Here is a 21154-nt window from a genome sequence, read left to right on the forward strand (position 1 = left end):
AAGGACCAGATACCCTATAGGATCATTCTATCACCCTATTAGAGACCTGAAGGACCAGATACCCTATAGAATCATTCTATCACCCTATTAGAGACCTGAAGGACCAGATACCCTATAGGATCATTCTATCACCCTATTAGAGACCTGGAGGACCAGATACCCTATAGAATCATTCTATCACCCTATTAGAGACCTGAAGGACCAGATACCCTATAGAATCATTCTATCACCCTATTAGAGACCTGAAGGACCAGATACCCTATAGAATCATTCTATCACCCTATTAGAGACCTGAAGGACCAGATACCCTATAGAATCATTCACATCCTATTAGAGACCTGAAGGACCAGATACCCTATAGAATCATTCTATCACCCTATTAGAGACCTGAAGGAGCAGATACCCTATAGAATCATTCTATCACCCTATTAGAGACCTGAAGGACCAGATACCCTATAGGATCATTCTATCACCCTATTAGAGACCTGAAGGACCAGATACCCTATAGAATCATTCTATCACCCTATTAGAGACCTGGAGGACCAGATACCCTATAGAATCATTCTATCACCCTATTAGAGACCTGAAGGACCAGATACCCTATAGAATCATTCACATCCTATTAGAGACCTGAAGGACCAGATACCCGATGGAACCATTCTATCACTATTTAAAAAAGAAGATCAGGATGTTGGCTGATCAGTGGTGCATTGGGTAGCACTGCTGCCTTGCAGCAAGAAGGTTCTGGGTTCGATTCCTGGCTCGAGGCTTTCAGCATGGAGTTTGCGGGTACTCCGGCTTCTTCACACAGTCCAAAAACATGACTCCTAGGTTAATTGGCTTCTCTAAATTCTCCTTAGGTGTGAATTTGAATGGTTTTTTGTCCTGTTTCTCTCTGTGTTGCCCTGTGATGGACTGGAGACCTGTCCGGGGTGGACCGCCTCACCTCCATTGACAGGCACCAGCACCCCTCCCTCACTACCCCAGCAGGGATAAGCATGATGGAAAATGGATGGATGGATCAGGATTTGATCCCAGAATGTTTGACTAAATCAGACACTTAGAATCAATGAATGTTGGATTTATTTTCTGAATTGTTTTAGCACTTTACATCAGAGTAGTTTAAAAACATTTTTTTTTCCTCTTTTGAAGTTCTTCAAGATTAACTTCGGTCCTCAAACATAAATCCATCCTTAACAGTGATATCATTGCATCATTTCATTGGTAACAATTTTAGCAGTTTTCATAAATCTATTAAATTTAGCTGAGTTTCACATATTAAATGAGAGTTTTAACTGAATGTATTTAACCTGGAGTTGAATTTTGGTATTACTTTCTTATATTTTGAGTAGACATTGTTGTGAATTTAATCCATATTTGCAGAGTTTGCATTTTGAGTTTGATCAGACTCAAATTCACTCTATCTTCTCCTAACAGGAAGCATTTTAGGTGACAGACTAAGTTTTTCAAATTAAGTGTTAAATAACATAAAGGAAATAACTAAAGGTGCGAAAAAAATTTGTTTATCTGTATGATGTCACTGACTAAATAGATTTTTTCACCTCATCTGAAGGTGAAAGTGTTTTTCTACATTCTTCTTGTTTCACACGGTTATTATCTTTCTGTAAACCTGCTGCTTTTCCTATTTTAACCTGAATATTTCGCATCTTTGCCAGAATGTGTTTTTAATATAATTAATAACCAAAAACTTTATTTTCTTTTAAAGGATTTTTTTCTCTTCTGCTGTAAGATTAACATGTAAAATGTTGCTATTTTTCATAATCTTTCGTTGTTTTTGTTCCTGTAAGCTTTATTATCTTTACTTTGCAGCCACACACTCAAACATCCACACTACTGCACAATATATGCTTATTGTTATCTGATTTTATTGGGATGGGGTGGATCTGCAGTATTTTGTCTCTCTCTGGTGGACTGGGCTCGTTGCGTAACCTTTACTGGTTTTGGTCAGTGTCTGGCTGTCCTGGTTATTGGGGATCGGTAGTAAGAGGTGACAGCTGAGCCTCCCTTTGCTGTCCCTGCCTTACAGACACCACCAGGCATAGGATGACAAAGGGAAACCCACAGGTCACATGATTGGTCACATGAGCAGATGACTTTTGTTGGGGCTGTTTCGGAGTCACCCGACTCACGTGTATTGATCTTCTGCAGGGAGATGTGCTTTTCAAGCTGCCGGCGAAGGCGGACCTCAGCTCCGTATTTGCCCGTCGTCCCATTGTCAGACAAGATGAAGTGTGAGTGGCTGCTGTTCAGGACCGACAGCTTGCTGAGTGGGTTGGACATGGTCTGATAGGGGCATGTCACCTGAAAAACAGCGACGGTTCTGTCTTAAAAGAAGTTGTCATGGCAACGTAACTCGACATAGTAATTCCTATAACTCCTTATAGAATACTTGCCATTGCTAAATGGCAAGTATTCTTGCAAGTAAATTGTTAAATGCTTCATCACGGAATCTCTCACCTAGTTGCCTTAAAGAAGGTTGCCACCTAACTTGTAATGACTCACCTAAGGGTTTACACAATACAATGTGGGCCAGAAGAATTCCAAGAACTGTCACCGTTGTTTGGTATTTATTGTATGAATCACTTATGTTTATGATCAATCAATTAGACTTTTCTTACATCTCTCCCAATCAGGTCCTCTTTGTTCTCAACAATTCCCCAGGGTGCGATACCAATGGCGCAGACCTTTCCTCTGGACTTGGATGAATGGTCTTTGAGAGCGTCTCCGACATGACGGATCACTCCTGCAACACCAAACAGGAAGCGTTAACAGAGGGGTGGATTTAGAGTAGAAAAGCACAGCTGTTGATAGGACGAGCTGGCTAATAGCAACTGATGGCTGTACCTGTGCTGACTCCACCTGTGAAGATCCAGGCTCCAGTGGTGACAGCAGCTTTGATCAGCCCCTTTCCAAAGACTTGCTTTAGTTTGGGGGGAAGGTCAAAGTTTTGAAGCCCTCCATGGATGGAGATTAGCAATGTAGGCAGCTCCAGCTGCCACTCTTTCACCATCAGGTGGAGGAGAGGGTCTGGCTTGGAGTCATAGGAGACCCTGATGTACTGCAGGAGGGATATGAAAGGAAAACTCTGTCAGATCTCCTACATGTTTGTCCCAATAGAACCGCTGGGTTTCCTACTACCATTGCTTTGTTGACATGTCCGCCTCCCTGGAACTCGAGTACCCCGTAGGCGTCGGTGGCGGACGTCTGCGTGTGTTTCAAGGCACTCCATCGTTCTGTAGGATGGACGTCCAGTTGAACCAGCTGGGCCGTTTCCTCACCTGCCCCTGCTGGGATGGGGGGGTGCTGTGCCACCAGCTGACCACAGCTGCACCTGGACACAGCAGAATAAAAAGGAATATGTATGAAGGTCCATCAAAGACAAGGCGATTCAAAACCTGTCATTCAGTGAAAGGGTGGAGTCACAGTAAAAAAAATATGCCAGAGGGGGTCACTCCAGTGGCTGGAAGTTGGAGGGGATTTCCCTTGGAGTTAGAGGAATATGGGCGGCCATTTTGCTGGCGTTTTACGGGGAGGGGCCATTTTGAATGGCTGCTACTGTAATGTCTAAACCAGGGGTCACCAATTAAAAATAAGCGGGGGCCGAATAAAGAAACCATCAACCAGCAAAGGTCCATTTTTAATGATCTGTTACTTTAAACAGAATTTAACACTGAAATAAAATGAGGTGTTTATGCATTGATGAATTTTTAAATAAAAAAAATTAAACTACTTTCTTAAATTAACTAAAGAAAATAGACTGAAAGAAATGGATATGAATCTGAAAATTTTAAATCTAAAACTGCAATAAAGAAAAGAAATAAAAAGAATAACTGTAATTAAAATAATAAACTGAATTAGGAGTTTTTTTAAGCTGAGGGGAAAAATTTAGATTAAATTCTTATTATTTTATAATCGTTTCTTATAGTTTTTCCGGTTATAAGTAAAAACTGGACATTCAATATCAACTTGTATTTTTGAGGTTTCAATAATTCAACAATTAAGTTTACAATAATTGTTCCCCCTCTCTGACTCCATACTTTCCTACCCTGGATAGTGTCATTGTTCGCCCTGCAAAAGGTAAAAGGAGCTAAGAACAGCAGGTAGGAGCTACGATTTAAGGCAGGAGTGACCAATCAGCAGCGTCCAAAAAATGAGAATCATCAACCAGTAAAGGTCTGGAGACATTTTTAATGATCTGTTACTTTAAACAGAATTTAACACTGAAATAAAATGAGGTGTTTATGCATTGATGAATTTTTAAATAAAAAATTATTTAAAAAAAATCATTGGCTAATTTGGATCACGTGCAGCCTGGAGCCGGACGCTTTACCGTATTAACAGGAGAAGAGGGGCAGGTGAAGTTAGACAACTTGGGATAATTCATAAATGTTTTAAATCAGGTTGGGTCCAGATTAGGCAGCAGGTGGATCCGGATCCGGACCGCGGTCCGCTAACCCGTGACCTCTGGTCTGGACTCTTACCGCTGTAAGACCTGGGGAGTCTAAATGCCTCCAACCCGAGCAGAAACTTAAAACATGTTTCAACCCAAAATCAGTGAACGCTTTATGGACCAACAGTAGAATTTTAAAAGGTAAGAAAGTAATTCTATCTACTAAGAAGGAAAAAGTTCATTGATTTAAGAAGTAGTTTGGTCCAGGTGTTGGCAGGACTCTGGAGCAGCAGTTTGGGAAAAGCTCCTGCTGTCTGGACTCTTACCACTGTAAGATCTTGGGAGATCTGCTGGTTTTATATACAGAATGAAGAACTCCGGACAATAAAGGACGGCAGTACTGCATTCTAGATCCTGATGGACCCGAGAAACTGTCATTTTTAAATGACTGTTGACTTCTGTAAAAGTTTAAGAAACAATCCACTGGACTTGGTTTCCAAGGTTTGAAGATGTTTCGCTTCCCCTCCAGGAAGCTTTCTCAATTCAAATGTCTGGATCCGTGAAACGTCTTCAAACCTTGGAAACCAAGTCCAGTGGATTGTTTTTTAAACTTTTACGGAATTGATTATGACCTGGATGACTGAGGATCTTCATCAGATGACTGTTGACTTATTCACTCAAACCCTTAATGCAGATTGGATCTGATGACAAATTACTCCCATGTGGTCTTAATTCCCACTGAGTCTTCCACAAAAATGGCCCCTTTTCTATCTGCATGAGGCTGGAGAAATTTTTGACAAGTCCTGTCATTGGCTTTATGGGCATTCTTAGCATGTTAGCATTGGGTTTCTAGGTGAACATTGATGTAACAGGATGTGCTTTAGTACCCTGACCAAGGGGAATTATTTTGATGTTCAAAAACAAGGAGTCAAGGTGTTTAATTTTACTTGTTGGGTTTTAAGCTCTACCTTTAGTTAGTAGAAGTTTCAGGATGATAAATCCTTTCCTCTGCAGAAAAGGTCTCCGTCGCTTTATTCAGTAAAACGACCGGAAGAAATAAAGCCAAAGACTTAGACCCTCATGAGGATGTTAAGCTTATTTGGTTTCTTCTTTCTACAGAAATTCTGCTCTTCTCCTTCTCTCTGAATGGGAGAGTTAACTCCTTCCTTGGTCATGGCTGCTATAAGCAGATACATCGCAGAAAATCCCAAACATGTGACCCGATGCCTGCTCAGCTGTCAGCCGACTGACCAACAGTTACCCCACACATCTGTAAAAATGTTATAGACATTTATAAGCATTTATTGTACATTCAACACATGCATGCTAAAATATTTTGGTTATTATTTGAAGTGAAATGTTGCAAATAATAAACACTGAATGAAATCTATAGTTGGACATCTTAGCTTGACAATGAACTGTCTCTTGTTTGCCCTTAGTTAGTGCAAAATAAATCCCTATTAATAAGTTATAACATGTTTACAGATTCATTTAGAACCTTTCTGTAAATTGATTATTAGTCGTCTATAAGGGAGCCTTCATGTAAAGTGGTCCAGAACATTTTGGTGGCATCGTTTTACCTGCTGGCATCTTTGCTGGGAATGATCTGGATGCATTCTCTCTTCTGGAAGGTTCTCTCGATCCAGGCTCTGTGAACCTAAAGAGGAAACATTCGTGCATAAAGCAGATTATAATGTGTTGTTGCTCAGTTACGCAGATGGAGACGGATCTGCTGCTCGGTTTTTAACAGCACAACTCCATTAAGTTTAAACATTATAAACACTAGAGTTACTGCTGAGAGGATCGGGCTAATTTCTGGGTGTTTAAGTTTTTATTTTTTCCATTTTTCATTCATTAATTCCTCTTAATCTGAACCTTAATCCTGCTCCTGCACAGAGAAATACAGAGCTGCCCGTTAAAGCTCTGATTCCTGTGTGTTTAACCCTGCATGGTCCTCACTGACTGACTTCCTGCACTTCATCAAATCTCTGCACTCCCGATGATGGAGGATTACCGTCTGAGTGGCACATGGCCTGCAGGGTTATTGTCTTTTTCACGTGAACAAAGACCATCATCATCAGCATCATCATCATCATCATCATCATCATCATCATCATATTCTTCCCATATCACCTATCAGAGGCTGGGGGCAGAAACAGGGCTGCTCCTCCTAAAGGGTTAAATCCTGGATAGATTTCGTTCTAATGCTGAATTATTACTTTAAGATGGAGTAAATTCATACAATTTTCCTAAAAAAATTAAATGTATATATATATCTAGATATATCTAGATATATCTTTTTTTTTTTTTTAATCCTCTGTTTTAGACCTGGATTATAAAAATTTTACCATTAAAGTTTTCTTACTGACTGGATGTCAAACCAACCTCTGTGCTGCTTCCACGCTCAGCTCAGATGAAAAGAAACATCCATGTGGTTCCCTCCACATCCAACCGATCCTCCTGACTTCCTGTGCAGTCGAACCCGGGCCGCCGGGGCAGCCCTCTGTGGTTCTATGCAGACCAGACTGAAGGTCTGAGAAGGTTGGTTTCTGTCTGCTGGAGCAGCTGCAGGTCTGTGAAGCTCTGAGTCTGGCTGTGGAATCTGGGTGAAACTTTGGGACCAGTTGACTTAATGTAGCTGAGCAGCTTCATGTGACCACCATGTGAGGCATCTGGCCTCTTTGTTGGAGCTGGTCTCATGACTCTGAGAGTCTCATGACCTGTTTACTCGGAACACAAGAGCGTTTCTGAGCTCCAAGTGCACAAATCTGCTTAACGAAATCATCCAAAAAAACTTCAGCCTCTAAACCCTGAACTGCTGACCTGAAAGTGCTCCGGTCTCTTCCATCCAGATGTGACCAGATGAGACCTGCAGCTGATGAACAGAAGGATGAGTTTGATCCGACTGGACTGAATATCTCTGATGGATATAGATAAGAACATCAGAAGAACTCCAGTGAAGATCAAATGATCTGAGGAGCAATCCATTGTCCTGAAGGGCAGCTCAGCGCCCCCATCACCAGCAGACATAAACAACACGACCACATAGACCAAATCATGAAATGATGCACAGGACACGTAAATATCTGGAATCAAGCAGGTCCTGTTCAGAACAGACGGTGGGCATCAGGTCTCTGTATGCTGAGGTTCTGCTGACACATCAGCTGGTCTCATTACTGCATCCAGGAAGGTTCTCTGTACCTGAGCTGTTCAGCCCCGTTTCTGAGAGTAAGGTTGATCTTTGAAGATTTCTATTTCCATCTTAGCCTCAGACAAATTAGTTCTGGATCACATAGCTGTGAAAAAGTGTTCACTTCTTTGTAGATTTATTCTGTTTTGTCACTAAAATGCTTCAAATCATCAAGTAAGCAAAAAACTAAAACTTAATGAAGTTATTCAGAGGCAATGGCGTCAAAAGTTCCCACGTTTGTTACTTCAGTAGAAGTATAGATACTAGAGTTTAAAAAACACTCTGGTAAAAGTTGAAGTATCAACTTGACTAGGGATGCACGATATTGGGATTTTGGCCAATATCCGATATGCCGATATTTTAAAACTCATGTAGCCGATAACCGATATCGATACCGATGTTAAAGCTGGACAAAAATAAGTAGTCATTGAAAATAGCAGTTTTGTTATCCATTTCTGACACTTTGAAAAATAATATACTCAAATATATTTTCATATGCTGATATTAAAATTGATTTTTAAAAACGCGGTATCGATCTATTTTACTTTCAAAATCTGGTTAAATTTAATCGTTCTGTTACAAACTCTCGTGATATTTTGCAAATTCTTGTGAGATTTTGTTAGTAAAATAGATCGATACCGCGTCAATATATCAACATATAAAAATATGGCAACATTTGGTGAATTTTCGGGGGATTTCGTAGCATAACGATGACATATAGCAATATTTCATTAGTAAAAGAGATTGATATGGTGTTTTTAAATGGCAATATATCAGCATATGAAGATATTGGGATATTTTAATGGATAAATATTTTTTCCCTCGTCTTTAGAAGTTTTTAAGTCTGTAAAAAAGAAGTTTTTGAGGAAGAAGAAGAAGAAGTAGTATTTTTTTTTTTTTTAGACTTTAGAAACTCAGAAGCTGATCAAATATCGGGTTAAATATCGGTGGGGTGGCCGATGTCCGATATTCAGTTTTAAGGCCGATACCGATAGGGGGCCGATTATATCCTGCATCCCTAAACTTGACCTCTTTACTCAAGTAAAAGTGAAAAAGTATGTGCTCCAAAAACTACTTAAAGTATGAAAATATAAAGTAACCTTTAAAAAAACAGCCAGATGCCGCTATATGAACTGAAAGCTAAATTTTTGGACTATTTCTATAAATCCTCTGAGATAGGGCCAAGGACGAGGGAGGTCTGGTTGGTCTCCGTCTCCCGATACGCTCTCGCCTGTTTTGACCTTTCAGACATTTCAGCATCTTTTTCTGAATCCCACATTGTAGCATGGCATAGACAATTCACGTTAGCAGTTTGAAGAACACCTGCTGGCTTCTGATGATTTCCTTTAGCTAACCAATGAGTGTTTGCCTTCTATGACTCATCCAATCACACTAGTTTTCACTAGATGTGGGCGGAGCCAATGATCTGCATTGGATGGAGCACATGACGGGAAATAAAGATTTAGAAACATTAAACCAAAGCCAAGAGGAACGAGTAACATCTGATTTAAAAATGAAAGGAATAGAAAGAACAGATACTGGTGTGAAAATGTAATTTCACACCAGTAGGAATAAAAATAAGTAATGAAGTATAGGTACCTAAAAAGTGTGCTTAAGTACAGTAACAAAGTATTTGTACTTTGCTACTTGAGACCTCTGTTCAGAGGAAATACCCATCTTAACGAACCTGTCTCTTAGTGATAAATTAATTAGCCCCTTTCTCACTGACATTCTGGACCAAATTTAGCAGGGGACCCATCAGGGAACAAAAGAATGTAATAAAAAACTGCGCAAAAGTCATCGTTTGATATATTAAGTGAACCAAAGAGCTGTTTAATTGAAGCTAAAAGTGCAACAACTTAATCATAATTTATTTATGGTTCTATTTATCATTTTATTTTGTATTATGTCTTTGGCACAGTGGCCAGAAGCAATTGGCCCGTTAGTCCCTGTTGGCCCTGGTCTAAGACCCGCCATGCAACTTGTTTAATTATACTTTAAATGTGATTAAAAACGTTGCTGGATGTCTAGGTCCAATTTACTCATCACACCAAGTTCTGCCAGGCTTCTGCAATCAGGATATCTCAACAGGAAGTTGGCTGAAGATCAGACAAGAAATTCAAGGACTTATTAAAACATAAGTCTGTGATGCTTACATATGGGTCTGAAGACAGTCCTTTTATTCTGTGGAGGCTTAGAGCTTTACAGTAGCAGCCATTCAAAAGGGCCGTTCCTGAATACTACACCTCGCCAGACGCACGATGAGGCTGAAACTCTGCCGATAGAAAAAATTTAAGAATCGACCCGAAAAGTTCAAAATATAGTACAGTGTATGCCTGGTTTAAACCTCTCCTGTAAATTTAGTAAATTATTGGTATGATATGCATTTTCAGACTTCATAAATATGGTCATTAAACTGCATTAAATACATGCCCAAATGTGCCTGATTTCATGAGTACATTGCTCATTAATCTGCACTTTCAAAATCATTCAAAAATTCATCAAAAAGAACATCAACCACCTGGGCCAACCAACCACCCAGGATAAATGGAGAGGTTCGCAAATCGCTAAAAGCACCGAACTCAGCTTTCAGGTCTGCTGATAAAGAGGCTCTGAGAAGAACGCGTGGCAACTTAAACCATCGGATCAGCGAGCAGAACCGCAGCCAGAAGATCCAGGATCGTTTCCACGATGCCAGCAGCACCAGGAGGATGTGGAAAGGCATTGGGATGATCACAGACTACAGCACACCCTCCCCCCCGGTAGATGCAGCAAACACTGACTTCCTAAATGAACTGAACAACTTCTTTGGAAGGTTTGAGGCACTAAACAGCCTCCAGCAGTGAAAGCTGTTCCACACCAGGGGGGGAGGCACTAAACCTGGACGTAGCTGAAGGGAGGAAAACTCTGAGGAGAGTCAATCCAAGGAAGGCTACATTATAATAAAGCCTCTAGATGCAAAACCCCATCATGCACTGCAACATATTTTTGCAAAATATTCGAACATAAACATCGAGGAACATCGTAGTTTGGTTTAAAGAAAGCATCTTAGTTGTATTATAATTTAGTTTGTTGCAAGGATTTTACAGTTAGAAGAAATAGAAAATGACACCATATTCCAACCGTCACAAGGATGAGCATGAAGGAAGGGCTATATATACTGCATGCATCATTTCGGGAGTTAATATTGGATTACTGCTTCAGCTCCTTCAGGTATTTACTGTCACAGGTAGGAGCTTCAGCCGGAGAGGAAGTGTTGGAGCCACTATGATTTAAGGAGGGCCGGCCCTTGCACACTGACATTAGGACCGACCCACCGGGGAAATGCCGCTATCACAGATTACCAGTCCCAGCCTGGCTAAATCTCTATTGAGCAGGGGTGGGTTGTGAAGCTTTGCTGCTCATTGCTGATTGGCTAAAGCATACTTAAAGGCACACTATGCAAAATTTTTCAGTTAATTAATGTGTTCCATAACGTTTTGGATGATTAAATGAGTCATTTAATCGGCCGCCCTGGTGGTCTGTGGGGGAAATACTGCACTTGCAACTGCAGGAGCCCTCGGCCCGCACCCACAGGCTCAGAAGTCTCGCGAGAGTCGGTCTTGCTTTACGGCGAGAACTGCTACACGCCCCCAGTTAAAAGCATGCTCGTTGCTAGCGCAGTGGCGATATTTGTGCAGTTATCATGGCGGAACCAGCGAGAAAACAGCGAAAGCCCGTGTCGGAGCAGGCAAGAAAGAGGAAAAGGGCTCCGGACAGAGAGAGGAGTCGTACACGGGTGAACATCGGGCAAGCTTTCGCCTGTCTGCTAAGCTCAAAACAACCGCGCCTGGCTTGACGGAGAAACCAGGAGAACAGCTGAGCATATTTACGACAGTGCACTTTTACTTTCGCCCTCTGGGGGGAGCCTCGCTGGAAAATCAACACCGGTTGCATAGTGTACCTTTAAGGCTTTTTGACTGAAAAAGTGATCATTCAGTCAGAACAGTCATCTTGGTCTGAACTGGTTTCTGGAGTTAATTATTTCAGAGCTTCACAACAGCTATTTTAACAATGCAGTGATCTGTTTTAACGTTTATTAATGTACGTGACGTTTGGATTTATTTAACGACATTGAACCTCCCCCTGTTTCAGAGAGCAGCAGCCGCCACTGGCCTGCAGAGCTGAATTTCTACCCTTTCTTTTTCTTCAATTTGATTTTTTTTTTCTTTTTAATGCGATACCCAATCACGATCATTTATCACACTTTTCCTTAAAGACCAGAGGTCCCCTCTGTCCTTCCAGGTTTGGAAGTGTTGGGCAGTTAACCCAGTTCTGGTAGTTTTAGTGATCTCCTAATGCTGATGGTTTGTCTCTTATGAAACACATTAACATCTTTTCCATGATCACAGGATGTGATTATTTATTTATTCAATAATTTATGCTTGATTCTGGCTTCCTATGTGAGTTTTCCCTGAAGTTTTTGTTTTTTTTGGGTTCTTTGTGTTTTTCGAGTTTTCCTTAGTTGCTCCATTAAATCTGCACAGTTCCCCTCTGCCTCCCAGTCTCTGCATTTGAGTCCTCACAAACCTCCACTCAACCCTTAACAGAACAAAACAGCACTGAGTGACTGCAGAAATGGTGTATATATTGGGAGACTGAACCCAGACAGGCTAATCAACAGATTGGAAGCAGGTGTGAGCTAAACCAACTAGGAGGAAGCCAAGAGGAAAGGAAAAAAAGCACAAGGGGGCGACAGAGGGTAACTAATAAACTCAACACTGGTAGAAATAAACTACAAAGATACAGAATACAAAGAAACTTAACATAAACCCAAGCAGAGGGCAGAAACCGGACAAATGGCCTATTTAGTATTTAACCAATGGGAGGCTCACCTATTTCCTTAGTTAAACCAAAGTGGCATTTTTTTATTTATTTAGTCCAAGCAGTGTAGTCCTGCTGAGCATCTCATGGTCGATCAGAACATCTGTCAGCGAGTCTGTCTCCTCTCTGACCTTCAGTCTGTCTGAAGGATCCATTCCCAGCATCAATAAACAGGGCCAGTGGCTGAGGTCATAGGATTTGGATTATTAGGGCTTTAATTGATATTAATGCTGTTTACTGGAAATATTTGTTTTTATAAAGAGCTGCTTTATTGTTGTTTCCATTGGTACGGCAGACAGAATGGTGCAAAAGATCACATGGAGCTAATGAAAGCTGAACAGATCGGTGGACATGCTGCCGGAAGGAGAGCAGAAAAAAAGAAAATGTTGTGGATTCCTTCTCTTATCTTTAGTTGCTTTCTGATGAACATAAATAAATTTCTGATGAACATAAATAAAGTCCCTGAAATTAATTTCATAAGAACTAGAAATTACTTTTGCTCTTATTCCTCACTCTGATATGAAATGAGAACCCTGTTAACTGTTTTGGTTTCTAAATATCTCCAGCAGGTATGAATCGTTAAATTTCAAATAAATGTCTGAAAAGAAAACCACATCTACGCAAAACGATTATAGTTTACTGAAGAATCGGACCGTATTATACGCTGTAGTCGTAAAAAAAAAAAAAAAAAACTTGTATTAGCCTAAAGCGTTATGCATGGTCTGGTTGTTACATGTCCGGTACGCTGGTCATTGACCTTGACCAAGGCACCTTACAGTAGAACTGGGGTCAGTCCCTGGACTGGCATGGCTATCACTGCCCCTACATAGTTAGCACGGCTATCACTGCCCCTACATAGTTAGCACGGCTATCACTGCCCCTACATAGTTAGCATGGCTATCACTGCCCCTACATAGTTAGCACGGCTATCACTACCCCTACATAGTTAGCACGGCTATCACTACCCCTACATAGTTAGCACGGCTATCACTGCCCCAAAAATAGTTAGCATGGCTATCACTGCCCCTACATAGTTAGCACGGCTATCACTGCCCCTACATAGTTAGCACGGCTATCACTACCCCTACATAGTTAGCATGGCTATCACTGCCCCTACATAGTTAGCATGGCTATCACTGCCCCTACATAGTTAGCACGGCTATCACTACCCCTACATAGTTAGCATGGCTATCACTGCCCCTACATAGTTAGCATGGCTATCACTGCCCCTACATAGTTAGCACGGCTATCACTACCCCTACATAGTTAGCACGGCTATCACTGCCCCTACATAGTTAGCATGGCTATCACTGCCCCTACATAGTTAGCACGGCTATCACTGCCCCTACATAGTTAGCACGGCTATCACTACCCCTACATAGTTAGCACGGCTATCACTACCCCTACATAGTTAGCACGGCTATCACTACCCCTACATAGTTAGCACGGCTATCACTACCCCTACATAGTTAGCACGGCTATCACTGCCCCTACATAGTTAGCAGGGCTATCACTGCCCCTACATAGTTAGCACGGCTATCACTACCCCTACATAGTTAGCACGGCTATCACTACCCCTACATAGTTAGCACGGCTATCACTGCCCCTACATAGTTAGCACGGCTATCACTACCCCTACATAGTTAGCATGGCTATCACTGCCCATACATAGTTAGCACGGCTATCACTACCCCTACATAGTTAGCATGGCTATCACTGCCCCTACATAGTTAGCACGGCTATCACTACCCCTACATAGTTAGCATGGCTATCACTGCCCCTACATAGTTAGCATGGCTATCACTGCCCCTACATAGTTAGCACGGCTATCACTACCCCTACATAGTTAGCATGGCTATCACTAACCCTACATAGTTAGCACGGCTATCACTGCCCCTACATAGTTAGCACGGCTATCACTACCCCTACATAGTTAGCACGGCTATCACTACCCCTACATAGTTAGCACGGCTATCACTGCCCCTAGATAGTTAGCACGGCTATCACTGCCCCTACATAGTTAGCACGGCTATCACTACCCTTACATAGTTAGCACGGCTATCACTGCCCCTACATAGTTAGCATGGCTATCACTGCCCCTACATAGTTAGCAAGGCTATCACTACCCCTACATAGTTAGCACGGCTATCACTACCCCTACATAGTTAGCACGGCTATCACTGCCCCAAAAATAGTTAGCATGGCTATCACTGCCCCTACATAGTTAGCACGGCTATCACTGCCCCTACATAGTTAGCACGGCTATCACTACCCCTACATAGTTAGCATGGCTATCACTGCCCCTACATAGTTAGCATGGCTATCACTGCCCCTACATAGTTAGCACGGCTATCACTACCCCTACATAGTTAGCATGGCTATCACTGCCCCTACATAGTTAGCATGGCTATCACTGCCCCTACATAGTTAGCACGGCTATCACTACCCCTACATAGTTAGCATGGCTATCACTGCCCCTACATAGTTAGCATGGCTATCACTGCCCCTACATAGTTAGCACGGCTATCACTGCCCCTACATAGTTAGCATGGCTATCACTGCCCCTACATAGTTAGCACGGCTATCACTACCCCTACATAGTTAGCATGGCTATCACTGCCCCTACATAGTTAGCACGGCTATCACTACCCCTACATAGTTAGCACGGCTATCACTACCCCTACATAGTTAGCACGGCTATCACTGCCCCTACATAGTTAGCACGGCTATCACTACCCCTACATAGTTAGCACGGCTATCACTACCCCTACATAGTTAGCACGGCTATCACTGCCCCTACATAGTTAGCACGGCTATCACTATCACTGCCCCTACATAGTTAGCACGGCTATCACTGCCCCTACATAGTTAGCACAGCTATCACTACCCCTACATAGTTAGCATGGCTATCACTGCCCCTACATAGTTAGCACGGCTATCACTACCCCTACATAGTTAGCATGGCTATCACTGCCCCTACATAGTTAGCATGGCTATCACTGCCCCTACATAGTTAGCACGGCTATCACTACCCCTACATAGTTAGCATGGCTATCACTAACCCTACATAGTTAGCACGGCTATCACTGCCCCTACATAGTTAGCACGGCTATCACTACCCCTACATAGTTAGCACGGCTATCACTACCCCTACATAGTTAGCACGGCTATCACTGCCCCTACATAGTTAGCACGGCTATCACTGCCCCTACATAGTTAGCACGGCTATCACTACCCTTACATAGTTAGCACGGCTATCACTGCCCCTACATAGTTAGCATGGCTATCACTGCCCCTACATAGTTAGCAAGGCTATCACTACCCCTACATAGTTAGCACGGCTATCACTACCCCTACATAGTTAGCACGGCTATCACTGCCCCAAAAATAGTTAGCATGGCTATCACTGCCCCTACATAGTTAGCACGGCTATCACTGCCCCTACATAGTTAGCACGGCTATCACTACCCCTACATAGTTAGCATGGCTATCACTGCCCCTACATAGTTAGCATGGCTATCACTGCCCCTACATAGTTAGCACGGCTATCACTACCCCTACATAGTTAGCATGGCTATCACTGCCCCTACATAGTTAGCATGGCTATCACTGCCCCTACATAGTTAGCATGGCTATCACTGCCCCTACATAGTTAGCACGGCTATCACTACCCCTACATAGTTAGCATGGCTATCACTGCCCCTACATAGTTAGCATGGCTATCACTGCCCCTACATAGTTAGCACGGCTATCACTGCCCCTACATAGTTAGCATGGCTATCACTGCCCCTACATAGTTAGCACGGCTATCACTACCCCTACATAGTTAGCATGGCTATCACTGCCCCTACATAGTTAGCACGGCTATCACTACCCCTACATAGTTAGCACGGCTATCACTACCCCTACATAGTTAGCATGGCTATCACTGCCCCTACATAGTTAGCACGGCTATCACTACCCCTACATAGTTAGCACGGCTATCACTACCCCTACATAGTTAGCATGGCTATCACTGCCCCTACATAGTTAGCATGGCTATCACTACCCCTACATAGTTAGCATGGCTATCACTGCCCCTACATAGTTAGCACGGCTATCACTACCCCTACATAGTTAGCATGGCTATCACTGCCCCTACATAGTTAGCACGGCTATCACTACCCCTACATAGTTAGCATGGCTATCACTGCCCCTACATAGTTAGCATGGCTATCACTGCCCCTACATAGTTAGCACGGCTATCACTACCCCTACATAGTTAGCATGGCTATCACTACCCCTACATAGTTAGCATGGCTATCACTGCCCCTACATAGTTAGCACGGCTATCACTACCCCTACATAGTTAGCATTGCTATCACTGCCCCTACATAGTTAGCACGGCTATCACTACCCCTACATAGTTAGCATGGCTAACACTGTCCCTACATAGTTAGCGTGGCTATCACTGTCCCTACATAGTTAGCGTGGCTATCACTGTCCCTACATAGCTAGCATGGCTAACACTGTCCCTACATAGTTAGCGTGGCTAGCACTGTCCCTACATAGTTAGCATGGCTATCACTACCCCTACATAGTTAGCATGGCTATCACTGTCCCTACATAGCTAGCATGGCTAACACTGTCCCTACATAGTTAGCGTGGCTAGCACTGTCCCTACATAGCTAGCATGGCTAACACTGTCCCTACATAGTTAGCGTGGCTAGCACTGCCCCTACATAGCTAGCATGGCTAACACTGTCCCTACATAGTTAGCGTGGCTATCACTGTCCCTACATAGCTAGCATGGCTAACACTGTCCCTGCATAGTTAGCGTGGCTAGCACTGTCCCTACATAGTTAGCATGGCTATCACTACCCCTACATAGTTAGCATGGCTATCACTGTCCCTACATAGCTAGCATGGCTAACACTGTCCCTACATAGTTAGCGTGGCTAGCACTGTCCCTACATAGTTAGCATGGCTATCACTACCCCTACATAGTTAGCATGGCTATCACTGTCCCTACATAGCTAGCATGGCTAACACTGTCCCTACATAGTTAGCGTGGCTAGCACTGTCCCTACATAGTTAGCACGGCTATCACTGCCCCTACATAGTTAGCATGGCTATCACTGCCCTTACATAGCTAGCATGGCTAACACTGTCCCTACATAGTTAGCACGGCTATCACTGCCCCTACATAGTTAGCACGGCTATCACTGCCCCTACATTGTTAGCACGGCTATCACTGCCCTACATAGCTAGCATGGCTAACACTGTCCCTACATAGTTAGCACGGCTATCACTGCCCCTACATAGTTAGCACGGCTATCACTGCCCCTACATTGTTAGCACGGCTATCACTGCCCCTACATAGTTAGCATGGCTATCAATGCCCCTACATAGTTAGCATGGCTATCACTGCCCCTACATAGTTAGCATGGCTATCAATGCCCCTACATCGTTAGCATGGCTATCACTGCCCCTACATAGTTAGCATGGCTATCAATGCCCCTACATCGTTAGCATGGCTATCACTGCCCCTACATAGTTAGCATGGCTATCAATGCCCCTACATCGTTAGCATGGCTATCACTGCCCCTTCATAGGTCTGGTTATCCTCCTGCAGCAGCGTGTCGCAGATATTTTTGATTTCTGCCCAATATTGAAGCATGGTCTGAACTATGTTATTCCACGCCACAACGCCAGAGGGCCAATCAGGAACTAGCTGTGGGTCTAGATACGGCCGCGGCGGTGAGAAAGTGGGGGCAAGTTCGTGCGACAACAGAGGGACATGAGGGCCAAAAAGAGCGGGGATCCAGGTGGAAAAAGGGTCCCAGCATTCTCGCGCACCTCGCTCTGCTAGCTGCTCCATCTTCACCGGTCGTTTTCCACAATGGCGGTCAGACAAACAAAAACCAGCCGGTAAGGAACCGAACAGGAAATACGCATAGAGTAGAGCGGATGTAGATTTGACCAATCACAGGCCTCCTGTCTGCGCTCACCTACAATTGTGGAGAGGTGCAGCAGAGTGTCTGCAGAGGGGGGCGGGGCTTATTTGCTTTCACTGCAACACATACGCAGACGACCTGGTTTCGAACTATAAATCAGTCTTTAGGGACAACAGCTTCATAGTCATGGTAGGACACTTCTTTGATTTCATTCATTTCGTTCAGGCTACTCTTAAACCAACAGCCTGTTGAAAGGATGATATTATTGCCATTACTGTTAATATATATATATAGTAGACATTTTACACATTCAGTATTAAAATGTCACAGGGGATGGTCATTTAAGAAGGGGGATTATTATTTTTTTCTCGAATACAGATTGTCTGGTAGTTCTAAATTAAAGCAATATAAAATACAGTAATTTACTGGTAAAAGTGCTGCCAGTAAATTACTGTAAACTTACAGGGAAAAGGTTTACACTCTACCAACTACAAATCTGCTCATGTTAAAAATAAAAAAATATAGTTTTGCACCTCAGTGATTTGTTGGCTTCGTGTAAGAGGAGCAGGTAAGACATCTTTACAGGATGTGGACCCAACAGTCTCCACAGAGCCAAAGCATCATGATGAAGACGCTGAGACTGGTTTAGCTGCTCAGAGCCTGAAAATGAAAGTTGACCTGTTCCCACTTCCTCAGATGGTCTTACCCTTTGGGATCCAGAAGACGTGCTGCGTTTGATGGACGAACGTTTGACTGACCCATTGGTTCCTCTCCTTCCTCTGCTGTCCATCTTGAAGAATCATAAAATTATCCTCCATATATCTGGTGTCCCCACCTCTGTCCTCCTGGTCCTTCTCTGTGTGATGTGTCTCGGCGTCCCACTCTCCCCCCTGTTTTAATCAGGATTAGTGGACTCTGCTCAATGTGGAGCTCTTTAACGGATGGAGCTTTGCTAAATGACTGAAGGTAAATCTACTCTAAAGTTGATCTAGCAGACTTTGCCTTCAGTGTTTCTGCTCTTAACTAAAACACAACAGATGACAAGTTGATCATTGGGATTTCCAGCAGGAGATAACTCTGAAGGACAACATGTTAAATGTGTTTTAATGTGTGTGCTCATCAATTGGACCAACAGCACCACCTGGTGGCTGCAGGAGAAACCAAACCCAAACACGGTCATTCTAATTCATTAATTTATGCTTTTTTTGTTAATTGTGATGCTCTCATGTCTCAAACTTAACACAGGACATTTAAGATGAAAATAAATGTAATGTGAGATGAACTCAGAACAATAAAAGAAGTTTCATTCAGAAAGGTTTCTAAAGGTTTCTCATCGCTTAGAAGCTGCAGTTAACTGTAGCTAATGTTCCTGTGACTCTTACACATGAAATAAAATAACATTTATAAAACCATAAATACACAAGAGACAACCGAGAAAGTAGAAAAACAATTAACTCAAGGTCATAGATTAAAAATTCTAATAAAAAAAAGAACTATTTGTTGTGCCAGGCCTCTTACAGTTTAAAACATAAGTTCAACCACACATACAAACATGCATTATTATTGAACACAGCATACATGGATATTGTTTTTTTCTTGAATATTAGGTCTTTTTCCTTTTGTGATTTATTTCTTTTGCATCTCACTCAACGTAAAATACTTATGTTACACCACCGCGACAGAAATTACAAGATTAACTCTTTGGCCTCCAACAACACATTTCCACTTTCAGGTAAAACAAATAAGGTCAACAAGTTTCATCACACTGCTTCATTCATCCACTCATTTGGACTGTGGGAGGAAGCCGGAGTACCCAGAGAGGACCCACGCATGCTCAGGCAGAATATGCAAACTGCATGCAGACAGACCCCAGGCCCTAATCAAACCTGGAACCTTCTTGCTGCAAGGCAGCAGCGCTACCCACTGAGCCATTCTGCTTCATTCTATCTCTATTCTCCCACTCTGCAGAATCTGTTAGTTCAATCTCTAACGTTCTGCTCTCTCTGCTTTTTCTCATAGTAGCTTCATCTGGTCTGTTCCTGTTTGGCTGTGACTCCATCCTGGAGAGAAATATCAGCTGTGCTGCTGCCATCAACACCTTTGTTTCTAGATGTTGGAGCTTGGCCTGTTTTCCAGTGTAGTCCTGTTTCTCTGACTGTGACTAACTGGATGTGCTCTCTTCATCCTCTGACATGGGAGCTGGCTCGGAGCTCGTCTGCCTGGCTGTGTGTTTCCTGGACGGGGCCGCCTGTGGAGCTGGTTGACAGTTGCCTTTTGTATCTATGCTTCTTTTTCTATGTCTGCTTCTGTCTCCTTGAACCCCAGTGGGCCTCAGCAGATGGCCGCTCACACTGAGCCTGGTTCTGCTGGAGGTTTCTTCCTGTTCAAAGGGAGATTTTCCTCTCCACTGTCGCTACAAGCATGCTTAGTGTGAGGGATTGCTGAAGAGTCAATGAGTCGATGCAATCAGCTGGTTTTCCTTAGATAGAAAACTTTGAATCAATCTGACTGGATGATCTGGTGAACTGGAAAGTGACCTGAGATGACATGATGTGAATTGGAGCTATAGAAATAAACTGAATAGAATTGAATTGGTAAAAACTAGAATATATAATGTAATAAACATCAGAACCAGCTGGTGAGTTAAAGGAAAACAGTTGGTGCATTAACTGAGCTCTAATGCTTAAGGTCTTTGACTGGTTTTAGTCTGACGTCACTTAATGGAAATGGTTACAATGGCTGATCTGTAATCCA

General features: G+C 42.8%; 1 protein-coding gene across 2 annotated transcripts in view; it reads right to left on the reverse strand.

Annotated features, from left to right (window-relative positions):
* The window catches only part of LOC119797499 (transient receptor potential cation channel subfamily M member 1-like), a 52882-nt gene extending 33527 nt beyond the window's left edge, over window positions 1-19355 (reverse strand). Inside the window, exons 1-6 of one of the 2 annotated variants that reach the window (XM_038306585.1) lie at window positions 19107-19355; window positions 5992-6068; window positions 3160-3352; window positions 2866-3079; window positions 2640-2764; window positions 2151-2322 (exon numbers count right to left, since the gene is read on the reverse strand). In XM_038306585.1, coding sequence (XP_038162513.1) covers window positions 2151-2322; window positions 2640-2764; window positions 2866-3079; window positions 3160-3352; window positions 5992-6068; window positions 19107-19190 — 865 coding nt within the window. In that variant the 5' untranslated portion in view covers window positions 19191-19355. The remainder of the gene's footprint in view (window positions 1-2150; window positions 2323-2639; window positions 2765-2865; window positions 3080-3159; window positions 3353-5991; window positions 6069-19106) is intronic. The other variant, XM_038306586.1, reaches the window with a different exon arrangement.
* Window positions 19356-21154: the final 1799 nt, after the last annotated feature.

The sequence above is a fragment of the Cyprinodon tularosa genome, unplaced genomic scaffold (assembly GCF_016077235.1).
Source record: "Cyprinodon tularosa strain WSP-4 unplaced genomic scaffold, ASM1607723v1 ctg586, whole genome shotgun sequence".
NCBI classification, from domain to species: domain Eukaryota; kingdom Metazoa; phylum Chordata; class Actinopteri; order Cyprinodontiformes; family Cyprinodontidae; genus Cyprinodon; species Cyprinodon tularosa.